The 18243-nt window shown below is 37.8% G+C and overlaps 1 protein-coding gene across 2 annotated transcripts in view; it reads right to left on the bottom strand.

Annotated features, from left to right (window-relative positions):
• Window positions 1-18243, bottom strand: part of MGAT4A (alpha-1,3-mannosyl-glycoprotein 4-beta-N-acetylglucosaminyltransferase A) — a 108643-nt gene that overhangs the window by 29430 nt on the left and 60970 nt on the right. For both annotated transcript variants that reach the window (XM_060168829.1, XM_060168830.1), the window contains one exon: window positions 12914-13047. In XM_060168829.1, coding sequence (XP_060024812.1) covers window positions 12914-13047 — 134 coding nt within the window. The remainder of the gene's footprint in view (window positions 1-12913; window positions 13048-18243) is intronic.

Here is an 18243-nt window from a genome sequence, read left to right as displayed (position 1 = left end):
CTTATAGCACGAAGGTAAGTCCAGTCCTTATTAACTCCATCATGGCTGGAAGCAGACGTCATTTTTTTTTTTTTTTTTTTTTTTGTGGTACCCGGGCCTCTCCCTGTTGTGGCCTCTCCCGTTGCGGAGCACAGCCTCCGGATGCACAGGCTCAGTGGCCATGGCTCACGGGCCCAGCCGCTCCGCGGCATGTGGGATCTTCGCGGACCGGAGCACGAACCCACGTCCCCTGCATCGGCAGGCGGACTCTCAACCACTGCGCCACCAGGGAAGCCCGAGAGGTCATTTTTATATAATAAAGAACCAATGAGAATTCCAGAAAGAGAATGTGTACAAGCGACAAATCAAAAGGACTAAAATGACAGGCCTGTGCCAGAATGGAGCTGGCAGCTCGTAATAAATTTTGTTTCCCTAGGGGTCCAAGGAGAAGCTACTCCTATAACCTAGTGCTTGGTTTAAGTTCTTTAAATTCAGTGCAGATGTACCGACTAAGGCTAACAAATACCACAGTTAGCTTGTAGTTTCTAAAATAGTCAAGCTGTTCAAAGATAAAAGTAAGAAAGCGGAAGTGAAAAGGACACACAAGTGAAAAAAAGAAACCTACTTCTTCATTTTCAATGTATCTCTCATAGCCTTTCTTCCTTTCCTTCTCCTAACAGTCAGCTGATGCTACAGCAACAGTTCTCAAACTTTTGTGATCAGAACCCATTCAGTTCAAAATATGTTCCTAGGTTGATGACTTCTCACCACCTCCAAGCCTAGCCTGGGTTATTACAAGTTTTCTAAGTAGCCTCCTCGCTTCTGCCCTTTCCAAAGCAGCCACTGTGATCCTTTTAAAAGATGGGTTATACCAAAAATGCATAACTGCAATCTAATCATGAGAAAACATCAGACAGACCTAAATTGAGACATTCTACAAAATAACTGACTAGTACTCATGAAAAGTCTCCGAGTTCATGAAACACAAGAAAAGACTGAGGAGCTGTCAAAGATAGGAGGAAATTGGACTTCCCGGGTGGCACAACGGTTAAGAATCCGCCTGCCAATGCAGGGGACACGGGTTTGAGCCCTGGTCTGGGAAGATCCCACATGCCACGGAGGAACTAAGCCTGTGCGCCACAACTACTGAGCCCACGAGCTACAACAATGAGCTACAACTACTGAGCCCGCGTGCCGCAACTACTGAAGTCCGCGCGCCTAGAGCCTGTGCTCCGCAACAAGAGAAGCCACCGCAATGAGAAGCCCGCGCACCGCAACAAAGAGTAGCCCCCGCTCACCACAACTAGAGAAAGCCCGTGCGCAGCAACGAAGACCCAACACAGCCAAAAGTAAATAAATAAATATTTTTTAAAAAAGGAGGAAATTAAGGAATCAGAACAACTAAATGTGGTGTGATATTTTGGATTGTACACTGGAACAGACGACCTTAGGTGGAAAAACGTGGAATGTGAATAATGTCTACAGTTTGGCTAATAGTATTATATCAATGTTCATTCCCTGGTCTTGATTATTTGGCTACATAAGTTGTTAACATTAGAGCAGTGAAGGGAATACTCTGCATTACTTCTGCAACTTTTCTGCAAATCTAACTTATTTCAAAATAAAGTTTTTTCAAGTGCCTTCAAAGAAAAAAAAACATTAAGTCAAGTGTCTTCTCTACTTGAAACCCTCAAATGGCTTTCCAGATTAGCAGTTCACAAGACAGACCCACTCCCTGTTTTCATAAAGTAAAATTTTATTGGAACACAACCCCATCCTTTCATTTACGTGGTGTTTCTGGTGTGTTCGGGGCTACTACAGCAGAGTTGAACAGTTGCAGCAGAGACTGTGTGGCCTGCAAAGCCTAAAATATTTGTCATGTGGCCCTTTACAAAAACACTTGGCCACGGTTTCCTGACTGAGGGTAAAAGCGAAGTTCTCATGATGGCCTGTAGTGTGCTCAGTGATCTGGCCCAACCTGCTCCTCCTCTGCCCACCTCCTGCTGCTAAGCCCCTCACCTTTCCTGCTCCAGCCACACAGGCGTCTCCTTGCTGTTTCCCCAAATGTGCCCAGCAATGCTCTCACGTGAGGGCCTTGGCACGTGCTGTTCGTCTGCCTGGACTGTGCAACTCTTGCACCCTTCAGGTCTTTGCCCAAGTGTCCTGACCACTCTGATAAACCCTCCCTTGGCAACCCTGTACTCCCCTTCTTATGTACTCTGATTTATTCTCCACAGCGTTCTCTACCATCTAACACGTCATACATTTGTTTTTTATCTGTCCTTCTCTACAACGTAAGCTTCATGGGGTAGAGGCTTTTATTAGATGATATGGCTAACACCGCTGCGTCAGTAAATATTTGTTGAATTACAAGCAAGTTTTATAAGATATTATATATACATATACGTATATATGTGTGTATATGTGTGTATATATATATATATATATATACACTTTCTTCCTGACTGGCATTTCTGTGATTTATAACCAATGCATAAGTAAACATCTTAAAATCTACCTTCTAAAAAAATTACAGGCCAAAACTACTACTGAAGCACGAAGACAGTAATCTGTGATTTAAAATCAAGAATAGAAACAACTAATAACTAGACAGATCATCAGCAAGTCTGCAGAAGACTTGAACAACACTATCAACCAACTTGACCTAACAGGCATCTATAAAACACTCCTTTCGACAACAGCATAATCCATTCTTTTTAAACCACACGGAACCTCATCAGGGTAGACCATATACAAGTCCATAAATAAGTATTTATAAATTTAAAAGGTCTGAAATCATGCAAAGTTTATTCTCTGACTACAATGGAGCTGAATTAGAAATCAAACAAGAGAAGGAAGTTTGGGAAATACACAAATAGATAAAAATTAAACAACACATTTCTAAATAAACCATGAGTAAAAGAAGTAATTACAAGGGGATTTAGAAAGTATTTTGATCTGAATGAAAATTAAAACTTGACATATCAAAATGTATGGGAAGCAGCTAAACTGGTACTCAGAAGGGAGAGTTAGAGCTCTAAACTGCCTATATTAGGAAAAGAAACTCTCTAACCAATAATCCGAGTGTTCACCTTAAAAATATAGAAAAAGAAAAGTAAACCAAACTAAGAGTAAGCAAAAGGAAGGAAATGGTAAAGAGTGGAAATGAATGACATAGGAAAATAGAGGAATGATAAACAAGGTCCTACCATATAGCACAGGAAACTATATTTAATATTCTCAGATAAACCATAATGGAAAAACATATGAAAAAATGTGTATATATATAACTGAGTCACTGCTGTACAGCAGTAGTTAACACATTGTAATTCAACTACAGTTCAATAAAAAAATTAAATAAATAATGAAAAATAGAGAAATGATAAAGTTAATAAAACTAGAAGTTGGTTCTTTTTTTTTTTTTTTCTTTTTTTGTGGTACACGGGCCTCTCACTGCCGTGGCCCCTCCCGTTGTGGAGCACAGGCTCCAGACACGCAGGCTCAGCGGCCATGGCTCACGGGCCCAGCCGCTCCGCGGCACGTGGGATCCTCCCGGACCGGGGCACAAACCCGTGTCCCCTGCATCGGCAGGCGGACTCTCAACCACTGCGCCACCAGGGAAGCCCTAGAAGTTGGTTCTTTGACAAGATCCAAAAAAAAATGATAATCAACTGAATAGTATCACCAGAAGTTTTTCTACTTTACCTGATGGCCAGCCAGCTGGAGCTGCAAGACCTAAAAGATCTCACTGGGGGAGCGAGTGGGGAAGAGAAAGAAAGGAAAATGGCGGTAGGGGTAGGAAGAATGAAGACAGGAGACTGCTGTCTAGCAAATTAACCTTGAGGAACTATTGGACTCTCAGCCATGTGCATATATAGCTAATAAATTTTTTTTTCAAAAGGAAAGACAAGGGTACAGAAAAAAATATGCCTGTGTAATGCCAGACTACAAGTTAAGGGCACGATCCACTGTCTAATGGATTTTTTAAAGATTTCTAATATCCTTCAGTACCTTCCTCACTTTAGTTCAACGAGTAAAAGAATACTTAGAATGAAATCTGTTCTTTTGCCTCTATTAAGAAAGATGACAAAAAGGTAAGTATGAGAGTTTGAGAAAACTTAAGTACAGAGAGGGCGACTGTTTCTGAGGCTACTGTACTTCTTAGGGGCTTTGGGGTGGAAAAAAGTTCCAAAGCATTCAGGTAACTAACCCCTGGCTGAAAGCACCACTAAAGGGTCTAACCAGAAAAGACTAAACCACTCATACAGAGTTCACCCAGGAACACAGCACTGACATTACACACAATCACCAATGAGAAACAGTTACAAAACTGCAAACTCCATTTTCAGTAAGACCAAAATTAATAACCAAAATTCTCAAACTCAGAAGGAATCCAGTTTGGTTCCAATAACCCGAGGTAATGTGCAGAACCGTGCAGAGTAGTTATAGTTGCAGGAAGCAGCCCGACTCTGTAGCGGCTACAAAGACATGGTCTGATCAAGGGAAAAAAACAAAACACATACACACACACACAGTCTGGAACACTACTCTGTCCCTCCTTCAATGATGATTCATAAAAAAGGAACCAATAGGGCTTCCCTGGTGGCGCAGTGGTTCAGAGTCCGGCTGCCGATGCAGGGGACACGGGTTCGAGCCCTGGTCCGGGAAGATCCCACATGCATCCGGAGCCTGTGCTCCGCAACGGGAGAGGCCACAACAGTGAGAGGCCCGCGTACCACAAAAAAAAAAAAAAAAAAAAAAAAGGAACCAACACAGCAACTACAGAAAAACATAAGAAAAAAAGGAGAGCTTCAACAAAACCTATGAACAAAAACAACAAAAGCTACACTTGACAGCAACAAAATAGGTGAGAAATTGTGACCAAATATTTCCTCAGTAATTGAAAAGAAAAAACACCCCATTGAAGCAGTTGCTGTGGTGAAGCAATTCCAGAGAGCAGAAATGATTGTAATAATTTTAAAATATACATGGAAATGCAAAAGATCTAAAATATCTAAAGCAATCTTGAAAAGAACAAAGTTGGAGGACTTAATCCTACCCGTCTTCGATACTTCAAAGCTACAGTAATCAAGATACTGAGGAATTTGCATAAGGATCAATGCACAGATTAATGGAACAGAACAGAAAAAGACCCACACTTATAGGGTCACTGGATTTTCCACAAAAGCACCAAAGCAATCCAATGGGGAAAGGAAAGTGTTTCAATAACTGGTTATGGGAGAAAATGACATCTATATAAAAAACAGTGAACTTTAACATGACCAAAAATTAACTTGAGATAGATCACAGACCTAATGCACAAGTTAAAACATGAAGCTTTCAGAGAAGAAAATCTTTATGATTTGGGGGTAAGCAAGGGTTTCTCAGGTCATGGAGAGCAAGAGTCATAAAAGGCAATATTGACAAATTAGACTTCATCAAAATTAAAAACTCCTGCTCGCCAAGACAAGGCAAAAACATGAATAGACTTCCACAGATTGGGAGAAAATATTCACAAATCACGTATTTGACAAAAGAATGGTATCCAGTATACACAACGAACTCTGAAAAACTCAATACCACCACCACACAATTTTTTTAAACGGGCAGAGTTTTGAAGACATTTTACAATAGAAAATAAAATGGATTAATGATGGATAGAGATGCGATAAATGAAAGTACTAAAACATTGGTAGAATCTAGGTAGGATGTAAACAGGTATTTACTGTAAAATTCTTTCGATTTTGTTGTATGTCTTAAAAGTTTCATAATAAAAAATACCATTCAAAAGTCCTTTCTTGAACTTCAAGAAGACTTGACTCCATACCTAAAGAACATATCCTGTGCCAGGGAAAAATGATCTACAATGGTTAAAATCAAGACACAGTATACCAAAATTACTAGGCTTTAAAGATAAAAAAAGAATCTTTTGGGCAACCAAGCAAAATATGGATTTCTTACAGCAAAAAATAAGAAAGATGGAAGGTCATCTGGCTAGCTTCAGCAATAGCACTATACCATTCCCCCATCCTCTGGAAAAAAAAAAAGGGGGGGAAAAGAAAGAAAGAAAGGAAACGAAATGTAACTGACGGTTTCTATACCCAAGCAAATATAAAGAGGCAGAAGATAATTTTTTTTTTGCGGTACGCGGTCCTCTCACTGTTGTGGCCTCTCCCGTTGTGGAACACAGGCTCCGGACGCGCAGGCTCAGCAGCCATGGCTCACAGGCCCAGCCGCTCCGCGGCATGAGGGATCTTCCCGGACTGGGGCACGAACCTGCGTCCCCTGCATCAGCAGGCGGACTCTCAACCACTGCACCACCAGGGAAGCCCAGAAGATAACAGTTTTGATCACATAGGACCTCAGGGAAAATTGCTCACATGGACCTTTCTTGAGGAAAATTAGAAAATGAACTTTAATCAATAGCTTTAAGTAGGTTATCAATTGAGCATGTACTTTATGTTTATTTAGGTTTAAGCAAGTAAGTAAATATATTGTGAATCATGAGGACCAAGTTTCTCACCGTTGGAGAAAAGAGTTAAAATTAAGGAATGGGGGAGGCTAGAATGAACTCTGTGGTATTGAGTTGGACCTACAAATGGATGCACACAGGACTTACATAGATGTATATATCTGTGCATGCATGTGTATGTATGAATACATGTATTCCTAGATCTGCCCACTGAAAAGGTCAGAAGCAATGATCCCTCAGGAACAAGGAGCACATATAGAACCCAGGCCATGGTTTCTATTACCATTCTCCAATAAAAGGAACCAGGTTCCTTGGGGATATAGTTGATTCTAGGACAGGGGCAGGGAAAATACAAGATAAACCTAGAACATCTAACATTGCTAGAAAATAAGAAAAAATGATGGGGCATATTGAAAGGAGAGAGTAGCCAACTCAGAGAGCTCCCAATGGCCAAATTTGGGACAATTTGAGCAACAAAGTAAAAAATTTACAGTAATATCCACAACTCCACACTGACATAAATAACTGAGAAAATAAATGAAATTGGGGAAAAGGACAGGTCTTCCTTATAGCTGAATTCCAATTAATAAATCATACAATAGTAATTACAGTAATGATAGTACAATAAATGTGCAATAGTAATTACTGCAGGCAAAAATCATCAAGGATGCTAAATTAGCTGGCAAAAACTTATGATGAGAAACAGGATATTTGCATGATCTCAAAGTATCACCCCACAAGATAGCTATGAGGTACATACAGAAAAGAGAATATTTACAGTAGAGAAACATGGCAGATGCCATCTCAATCAAGTGATGAAAGTTAACACTGCTGGCAATGAGATATATCAACATCATCTAAACATGAGGCTCTGAAAAAGAATACATCACTTCTATGGTGTTCTTACTAAAAATATACAACTTGAATTTAATCGTAAAGAAATATCAAACACCTCACTACAAATATCTCAATTTCGTTTCTTTTTATGGCTGAGTAATATTCCATTGTAGGGGCTTCCCTGGTGGCGCAGTGGTTGAGAGTCCGCCTGCCGATGCAGGGGACGCAGGTTCGTGCCCCGGTCCGGGAAGATCCCACATGCCACGGAGCGGCTGGGCCCGTGAGCCATGGCCGCTGGGCCTGCGCGTCCGGAGCCTGTGCTCCGCAACGGGAGAGGCCACAACAGTGAGAGGCCCGCATACCGCAAAAAAAAAAAAAAAAAAAAAAAAATTCCATTGTATATATGTGCCACATCTTCTTCTGATGGACCTAGAGTCTGTCATACAGAGTGAAGTAAGTCAGAAAGAGAAAAACAAATACCGTATGCTAACACATATATATGGAATCTAAGGGGAAAAAAAAAGTCATGAAGAACCTAGGGGTAAGATGGGAATAAAGACACAGATCTACTAGAAAATGGACTTGAGGATATGGGGAGGAGGAAGGGTAAGCTGTGACAAAGTGAGAGAGTGGCGTGGACATATATACACTACCAAACGTAAAATAGATAGCTCGTGGGAAGCAGCTGCATAGCACAGGGAGATCAGCTCTGTGCTTTGTGACCGCCTGGAGGGGTGGGATAGGGAGCGTGGGTGGGAGGGAGACGCAAGAGAGAAGAGATATGGGAACATATGTATATGTATAACTGATTCACTTTGTGATAAAGCAGAAACTAACACAACATTGTAAAGCAATTATACTCCAATAAAGATGTTAAAAAAAAAAAAGAAATATCAAACAATCCCAAACTGAACGACATGCCACAAAATAACCAGTGTTTTTCAAAAGTGTCAAGGTCATTAAAGGACATTAGTGGGATATTTGGAGAAATCTAAATAAGGTGTGTTGATTAGTTAATAATATAGTTTCAATGTTAATTTCCTGCTGTTGATAATTACATTATGGTCATGTACGGTGCTAGCATTTGGGGAAATTGGCTGAAGGGTATTTGGGAACTCTGTACAACTTTTGCAATTTCCTTGTAAGTCAAAAATGATTTCAGGGCTTCCCTGGTGGCGCAGTGGTTGAGAGTCCGCCTGCTGATGCAGGGGACACAGGTTCATGCCCCGGTCCGGGAAGATCCCACATGCCATGGAGCGGCTGGGCCCGTGCACCACTGCTGAGCCTGCGCATCCGGAGCCTGTGCTCCGCAATGGGAGAGGCCACAACAGTGAGAGGCCCGCATACTGCAAAAAAAAAAAAAAAAAAAAAAAGATTTCAAAATAGTTTTAAAAAATGAATGTGAAACTTTCTCAAAAAATAAATAACCAATCCAGAAAACAAAAAGCCCCTACCAATAGGAAAGTTTAAAAACTCTCTTGATCATCTCCTCGGTCAAAGAGGAAACACAAACCAAAATCATGGACAGGGCAAGGCAGGGGTAGGGGATTAAGAGGTACAAACTAACAATACTATGTATAAAATAAGCTACAAGGATATAATGAACAGCACAAGGAATGTAGCCAATATTTTATAATAACTTTAAATGGCATATAATCTATAAAAACACTGAATCACTATGTTGTACACCTGAAACTATAATACTGTAAATAAACTATACTTCAATTTTTAAAAAATCATGGACTTATAAGAATTTAAACATTTCACGTCAGAACCTATGGGATATAGCTAACAGTACTCAGAAGAAAACTTATATTAGTTCTTATATAAGCAAAAGGAAATAAATAAATAGCAAATAATAAATAAATCAATTTAGCATTTGGGTCAAGATGCTTGAAAAGTATAAAATGGAACAAACAAAACCAGAAAAAATTAATAATGTTAAAAGCAGACATTAATAAATTAGGAAACAAAAAAAGGGAAACAATAAATAAACCCAAAAGATGGTTTGGGGGATAATAAATAAAAACAGATCCACTAGCTAACCTATCAAAAAGGAGGAAGGCGCACAAATACAAACACATAAACAAAGAAATCAGGGAGAAATAACCACAAAAAGAACAAAAGTTTACTCTGCTCCACTCTATATAAAGCAAATTTTAAAACTTTGATCAAATGAACCACTTTCTAGGAAGATATTTTATCAAAATTGACAATAAACCTAAGTAGCTCTTAATGTTACAATATGAAAAGTTAGTATTATACCATCTATGTAGAAAAGGGGAGAAAAAGATATATCCACACATATACCCATTAAATACCGCTGAACGGGTACAACCACCATAACAGGCGAGGGGACAGCCTTGGAGGAGAGACTTTTCAAGGTATACAACACACACATTTATAATTTTTAAACCATGTGATCCTATTACCTATCCAAAAAATTAAATAAGTGGGAAATAATTTTCCCTTGTAAGTAAAATACATAACAATAAATAAAAGTAAAAAATAAAAACTCCACAGCAATTTGATCAATTCTCTCTGGTTATTCAATTTCTGTATTCATTTACAAATTTACCTGCTCTGCAAATCCTGCCCATAAGCCTGCTAACCAACTAGTACTGTTAACCCAATTTAAACCAAAGAATTTAAAGACAGCATCGTAAAGGCCTCTGGCACTCTGACTGTAAAACACAAACTAGAATATGTACGACAGTAAAACCTAAAAGTGAATAAAAAGGAAAGCGGTTCTCAGGCCAAATACTAAACACTCCAAGAAGCCAGAAATTCTCTAAACTCAGTTTTTCAGAGACTACTTCTAGGTGTTTTTCCAACATGATGAATTTGTTATTTCATTATAGAATCTCCACTTGAATTCTATCATTTAGGAACTTAAAATTAAATATGGCCTTTGGATTGTTTCTAGGCAAACTGCAGAAATAATGTGAATACATAGAATGATATGAAAGATAGGCTATCTCAAGTTCTTCCAAATTCCCAGCAATGTTAGTGGTTATCATCAACATAACCTTAGGTAATTTTTTTTTTTTTTCGGTACGCGGGCCTCTCACTGCTGCCGCCTCTCCCATTGCGGAGCACAGGCTCCGGACGCACAGGCTCAGCGGCCATGGCTCACAGGCCCAGCCGCTCCTCGGCATGTGGGATCTTCCCGGACCGGGGCACGAACCCGTGTCCCCTGCATCGGCAGGCGGACTCTCAACCACTGCGCCACCAGGGAAGCCCCATCAACATAATCTAGGTGTTACGGTTTAGGCAAAATTCTGACTGAAACCACTTCAAAAACTCACTTCGTCTCTTTCTTTCACTTCGAATAGTATTTAGCCATCTACCCCTATGCCTCCATGTTGATTGCCTGTGGCGGTTATCTAGCAATTCAGGTATTTTTGAAGATACAACCTGTATCGGTCAGGATCTCCGCTGCAACGGACAGAAACTGATTCACGCAGAAGAGTCAGAAAAGCAATTTACTGGAAAATGATTGGTTGAGACTCCGTGCTTCCACTGCACGAGGCACGGGTTCAATCCCTGGTCGGGGAACTAAGATCCCACATGCTGCACAGCGTGGCCAAAAAATTTAAAAAATAAAAACATAAAATAAAAAAGTCTTAGTATCCTAAGTGTTACAGATCAGTAGAGAAGTATTTTGCAAAAGTTAAAATTAAGCCTTAATTATGTAACAGTTTATTGGAGATACTACAAAACACTTAGAGGTCATAGAATTCTAAAGTTAGAAGGAAGTGTAAAGATCATGGATCCATGATTCTACCAGGATCTCGGCTGCAACGGACATAAACTGATTCACGCAGAAGAGTCAGAAAAGCAATTTACTGGAAAATGACTGCTGTCATGTGCTGGAATATATTTACATACTTGCAAATGTTTCCACTGGATCGATTTTTAGAAGGAGAATGTTGGGTCACAGAGGAAACTTACATTTTAACAGCTATTGCCAAACTGCTTTCCAAGGAGGCGGTACCAATTTCTACTGACATACAATATGTGACTGACAAATCTGATTACTTAAAATGTAAAATTTCTACAACAAACAAAAAACATCATAAACGAAGTTCATGAAAAAAACAAACTGAACAAAAGAGTTAATTAAAGAGTTAATGTCAAAGAGTTAATTCCTCTCATATATGAAATTTCTTACAAATAAAAAATTACAAATTAAAAAAATGAGCAAAGCCTATAAAATAAGTATAAAAATAAGTATAAAATAAAAATAAAAAAATTAAATAAAAGTATAAATACAAATGGTCAAAATATATATAAACCAACATTTAATCCCATTCAGTAAACAAATCCAAATTTAACCAAAGCAATGTATTATTTTTACCCATCAAATTGGCCAAAATAAATTTAAAGATTAATATATCTTGCAGAGCATGGGGACAGGGAACCAAGCTCTCTGGCAGACTGCTGGAAAAAGGATATTAATGGCTCAACTTCTGCAGAGCGTCTTGCCCAGGTGTGAACATTTAATGTATGTGGACTCTACCCAGCAATTCCACTTTTAGGAATTGATCCCGCATCAGTAACCAGACAAGTGCACAACCATTTATTTACAGTAATGTTCAATACAATGCTGAAAAGAATAGCAAAAGTGTGGAAACAGTCTCAATTGGTCTGTCAATCAGAAATTAAATAAAGTATGATAAAACCATACAATGGAATGTAATATAGCCATAACAATGATGGTGTGATAACTATTCACTTTACCATGGGAAAATGTCCATGATATTAAGCAATATACAGAACAATTCCATTTATATATATGTATACAGCCAAAGGAAAAATTTCTTAAGATATATATATTTCAGAATAGCAATAGTAGCTATATCTACATGGAGGAATTACAGGTAATTTTTCAATATGCATTTCTGTAATTGTTTTGAACGATATACACGTGTTTACTTTTTATATTAAAGAAGACACAAGAACATTTTCATTAAAAAAAAAAGACAGGAAACACTGAAAAGTTGGGAATCAGTGGGCCAGAACCAGATGAGATTATAAATCTTCTCACATTCCAAAATTCTATATAATAATTAAGGAAATATTTACTTTAGGGTGCTTTTTCATCATTAAAAAAAACCTCCTCAAGATTTATTCTTTCCCCATATCTTTTGAGGAGACTAAAATATAAGCAATATAATAATTATAATTAACATGACATTCGACTTTTAAAATTATAATGTGGCTGCATCTTGAGAGTACAGAGAAGGGGTAGAGAGAATAAAGAGATGATAAAAACCCAGCCTACACTAAACCTTTCTCAGGTTTCTAAACTCCCAAAGAACATCAATGCAAATCTCCAAATTCAGGTCCTAGAGCCAGAAATGGGGACTCACTGTTCATAAAGATCTTTGAATATAATATTATCCTATTAACAGGATATTACCATTCCTAGATTGTAACTGCACAAGAGAAGTTAAGGCAAACGCAAGTTAAACTTACATTTAACTAGCAGATGGAATATACTACCTAAGCTCTACTCATCACATTTTATTAAAAAGGTTCATAAAAGCATTATTCAAAATATGGTTTCAACTCTTACAGATTATATGTGGTAAAAAAAAAGAGCAACAATTAAATAATTACCTCTCCTATGAAGACAACTATAACACAGTCCAGCTTCTCTTCAGGATACAGATTATCAATAAGGGAATGAAGAGTTTCTATGAGGTAAGATTTAACTTCTCTCTTCACTGTGGGAACTCCCATTACTATTGAAACTGAAACAAAATAATGATAGTAATTATATTAAAAGATTTTGCAAAGACAATGCAGAAAAACACCACTGTTTTACAAGTATTATACCCTCTCAAATTGATAGAAATAATTGGAGGATCAAAATATACTACATTGAAAGAAAGAAAAATAATCAAAGAATGTGGGGCACACCTATTATACAGTAATTCTTTTCCACATGGCTTCTCCATAAGAAAGGAAATAATGTCAAAGAACTGATAAAGATGAAAGACATTAAACCACACGTTAAGAATGAACGATGGTAAAGTATAAACAACAGATTTTATTATACAACTAAAACTTAGAAACATTAAACACATCTTAAAAATTAAAGTCTCACATGTCATATATAAGATGTCTTAAGGAGGACACAACATCACTTCTGTGGTTTTCTTCCCAAATTCATAACCTCAATCTAACCATGAAGAAATGTCAGACAAATCCAAATTAAGGGGACACTCCCCAAAGATCAGGAAAGACAGAGAAAGGATGAGGAACTGTCCCCAACTGGAGAAGACTAAGGGGACATGACAATTACATGAAATACGGGATCCTGAGTCAGATCCTGGAACAGATTAAATAATAATGATAATAAAATGACAAACTCTAAGATCTAAGGTTAACAGCATAGCATCAATGTTAATTTCTTGGTTTTGATCATTGTATAATAGCTATATAAGGTGTGAACATTTACGGAAACTGGGTGAGGTATATGGAAACTGTGTACTATTCATGCAACTTTTTTTAAGTCTAAAATTACAGTCAGTTCTACTATAATGCTTGTTTTGAAATGCAAATTGTTCCTACATGATTAATACATTAGAAAACAATTTGAGCATGAAGTCAATTTCACATTTGCTTTTATGCAATTTCTCCCCTGGGACAAACACTCACTAGGTGAACACAGAAAATAGTACCCATTTGAACTGAGTTCAGAATACTGAACCAAGCCATGTAGAAATACCCAAAATGCACAGCTGCCTCAGTTCACTGCATGCTGTAAACCACAGCTATCTACACCTGGTGTTACAACTTTCTGGCAGATTTCAGTCAATCCGCTTTGTACCACTTCACAAAAAGCTTCCAAGCTGCAATCCTTCTGAAGCCCACTTCAACAAGCAAACCTCAAGTCTTTTTCAAGTTAGAATACCATATTTATTGTATTTATGCATTTCTCCATCATTTAATACGTGCAAAATTGTGCCACTGCTTTTATTAGCTTATCTTTTCTTTATGTGTAACTGACAAAGCTTTTGAGTGTTGTGATCTTAACCCCATTTTTCTCCTTTTATTGCACAATTTTGCATAGCACAGTAATATTTAGGAACACATATGTTATATTAGAGTACTTCAGTTAGTTTTTAAATGTAATATCTTTAAAAGTTTTAGGGACTTCCCTGGTGGTACAGTGGTTGAGACTCCGTGCTTCCACTGCACGAGGCACGGGTTCAATCCCTGGTCGGGGAACTAAGATCCCGCATGCTGCGCAGCGTGGCCAAAAAATTTAAAAAATAAAAACATAAAATAAAAAAGTCTTAGTATCCTAAGTGTTACAGATCAGTAGAGAAGTATTTTGTGAAAGTTAAAATTAAGCCTTAATTATGTAACAGTTTATTGGAGATACTACAAAACACTTAGAGGTCATAGAATTCTAAAGTTAGAAGGAAGTGTAAAGATCATGGATCCATGATTCTACCACCAGGATTCTGCAGTTCTAAGGTCCAAATAGCTTAAGGGAGCCCCCAAGTTTCCATACCACACTCCTCTCTTCCATTTTGGGATGAAAAGTTTCCAAGGGCTCAAAAAAAAGATTTACTATATTTGTTCTGAACATGTGCATTGAACACTTATTAAATGCAAGGCATTATTTTAGGTGTTAGGAATATAACAGCATAGATAAGGTCCCTGCCGTCATGGGACCTTTCTTACATTCTACAAGAGGGAAAAAGATAAATAATTTTAGAGGGTGATATGTAGTATATGAATTAAAACATGGCAATATTAGAAAGAGTGTGGGGGGGAAGAGGAAGTACCTCTACAGACAGTGCAGTCATGGAAAGACTCTCTGATATCAACTGAGCTGGTACTTAATGATGAGAAAGAGAAGAGAAAGAAGATGAGGAAACAGCTAGGCGCTGAAGAGAGGATGATCTGAACAGTCAAGCAATAGCAAGAACAGAATGTCTCTAAAGCAGAATCAGCCTAGATTCAGAGGAATTAGTTAGGGATCTGATCACATAGACCCTTAAATTTAGTTTTAATTCTGAGGGCAAGAGAAAGGCACTGTAAGGTTGTAAGCAGGGGAGTGACAACATCCGATTTGTAATTTTAAAAGATTACCAAATTTTATGGAGAATAGACATAAAAGTGTTAACAAGTATAAAAGTATTTTGGAGAGATCAGTTAGGAAGTTACTGCAGTAATTTAAGGAAAAGATGTGGTTTGAATTACGATGTTTCAAGTTGGAGATGAGTGAGCAGATCTGGGATCCACTGTGGAGACCCTCACCAATGGGGCTTGTGGCTGGCAGAGATAAGGGAAGGGGAGGGTCGAGGATGACCTGAGCAAGTGGACATGGGACCTTCTACTAAGAATAACACACCTGAGGGGGAAAGGGCTCCCAATCAAGATTTCTGTTTTGACCATGTTACTCTGAGATGCCTAGAGACAGGATGAGTAACCCCGGAAGCAAATTTCCATATACTTTAATCTACCTCATAATTTTAAAATATTTAGAATATACGTTAAAAGAGTATAAACTATGCTATGAAGCATTTCTAGGAAATGTTAATGCATATGAAGTTCAAAAACTTTGTTCACAGAAAAAGCAAAATCCATGCTGACTCTAGTTTATGCAAAGAAAAATGGCATAAAGTAATAATGCAAATTCTCTCTTCCCTACCAGTCTTAAGTTGTTCTGTTTCTGTTTTAAGTTTAGATGGCATGTTTAGAGAAGAAGCCACTTCTCCCAAATAGACTGTTTTGGAGCTGAAATTTAAATTCTTTAGTTTAAACCAAGGCACTAAAAGACTCCAAAAGCACTAAAAAGGAAAGTACTAATTTCGGCTAAATCTACAGAATTAGAGTATCCATGCTAGGGGTAATGCACAAAATACCACAAAAAAAGACAGCTTTTCCTGCCTTCTGGGCATGTTGTAAGGTCCCCTCAGGTTGCGGAGCTGGGGGGAGGGGATGTGACTAGTAACAGGGCTTCAGTGGTTGAGAGTCCTCCGGCCGATGCAGGGGACGCGGGTTCATGCCCCGGTCCGGGAAGATCCCACATGCCGCGGAGCGGCTGGGCCCGTGAGCCATGGCCACTGAGCCTGCGCGTCCGGAGCCAGTGCTCCGCAACGGGAGAGGCCACAACAGTGAGAGGCCCGGGTACCGCAAAAAAAATAAAAATAAAAAAAATAAATAAATTTAAAAAAAAAAACTGTTTCAGCTTAGTAAGAATGTTAACCACTGAAAAGCTGGTTGACCAAGATTACATTATATTTATGATGGATAAAGTCATAAACAAATGGGCTAGAATAAGCATCTTCAAAAAAGAAAGAGAATGTCACATTCATAAAATAAGAAGAGCTGACTATAAAAGAACTTACTAGAGACCTTGGAAGTTTTAAATAACTTTAAAAATACTTCTACTTCCTTTTCATTTGCTTCTTATTCATGAGGAAACAGTCTAAACCAAAAAATGCATGAAATGGCAAAGGCAACTTACCCAAATAGTGATTATTAAAGGAAGAGACACACTATCAACTTCAGAAATAATTAATGATCAATGTTCTAAAGAACATAATTTAGAACATACTACATATCTTATTAGTCTTTGTAATCCAGTATGTACCGTAAAAATATTTCTTGAATCAATAAAGACATAGAAGAATGAGTTAGTCTGAATATAATTTAAGAAGTATCATCTCCATAGGAAAAGTGTATAATTTTAAATGATTCATAAAATAGAAAGATGGCAGAACTAAAAAATGATGAACGTGAAAACTCAGAATATCGAAAACCAGTAAGATACCTAAGAATCCTATTGAATCAAATGCAGATTGAATCAGCTTTTTAAAAACATTATCATAAAGATTCATTTCAATACCTAAGAAGTAATGATTTTGTCATTTGTTAAAGACTTAGGAGCAAAATAATATTTGTCTCTACATCCTAAAATCTACAAAGAAAAGATTAACAAAGTTCAAAGTGGAGAAATAAAAAGTATAAAAGAATCATATATAAGTCCCACAAGGAAAACTCAAGAAGCCCTGGTGACTCTAACAAGAGGAGAAAAAAAATGCCATAGATTATCTTTTAGGTATTTTGGGAAAAAGATGCAAACCAAATTATTTCTATTACTGCATGAAAGGTTAAACATAAGTGACTATATACTTCTATTTCTGTAAGAAAAGTATGGGCAGACATATGAAAAACTTTCTTGACATGACTGTAAGAGCTATTAATGTTGAAATAAGATACAAGAAAAAAAGTTATTTCTTTACCTCTCAAATTTTTAAAATAGAAAAGTTTCAAAAGTTTAAACATTGTTTTGCCTGGAGATAGGGCTTGAACTACATGTCTCATAATCCTTTTCAGCTCTATTACTCTGGTCTTTGGAGAAAAATATCTAACTCCCTTCAACATGGAGTTTAGAATGACTCCTAAGTTACTATGCACAGATCAAGAACTTTTTATTCTTTAACCTGCCTTTTTTTAAAATTAATTAATTTTAAACATCTTTATTGGACTATAATTGCTTTACAATGTTGTGTTAGTTTCTGCTGTATAACAAAGCGAATCAACTATATGCGTACATATATCCCCATATCCCCTCCCTCTTGCGTCTCCCGCCCACCCTCCCTATCCCACCCCTCTAGGTGGTCACAAAGCACCAAACTGATCTCCCTGCACTATGCAGCTCCTTCCCACTAGCTAGCTATTTTACATTTCGTTGTGTATATATGTCAATGCTACTCTCTCACTTCGTCCCAGCTTACCCTTTCCCCTCCACGACTCCTCAAGTCCATTTTCTATGCCTGCGTCTTTATTTCTCTCCTGCCCCTAGGTTCATCAGAACCGTTTATTTTCGTTGCTTTTTTTTTTTTTTAGATTCCATATATATGTGTTAGCATACGGTATTTGCTTTTCTCTTTCTGACTTACTTCACTCTGTATGACAGACTC

Source organism: Lagenorhynchus albirostris, chromosome 13 (genome assembly GCF_949774975.1).
Source record: "Lagenorhynchus albirostris chromosome 13, mLagAlb1.1, whole genome shotgun sequence".
Classification (NCBI taxonomy): Eukaryota; Metazoa; Chordata; class Mammalia; order Artiodactyla; family Delphinidae; genus Lagenorhynchus; species Lagenorhynchus albirostris.
The sequence above is the reverse complement of the archived record's forward strand: the minus strand, read 5'-3'. Positions and strand labels throughout refer to the sequence as shown.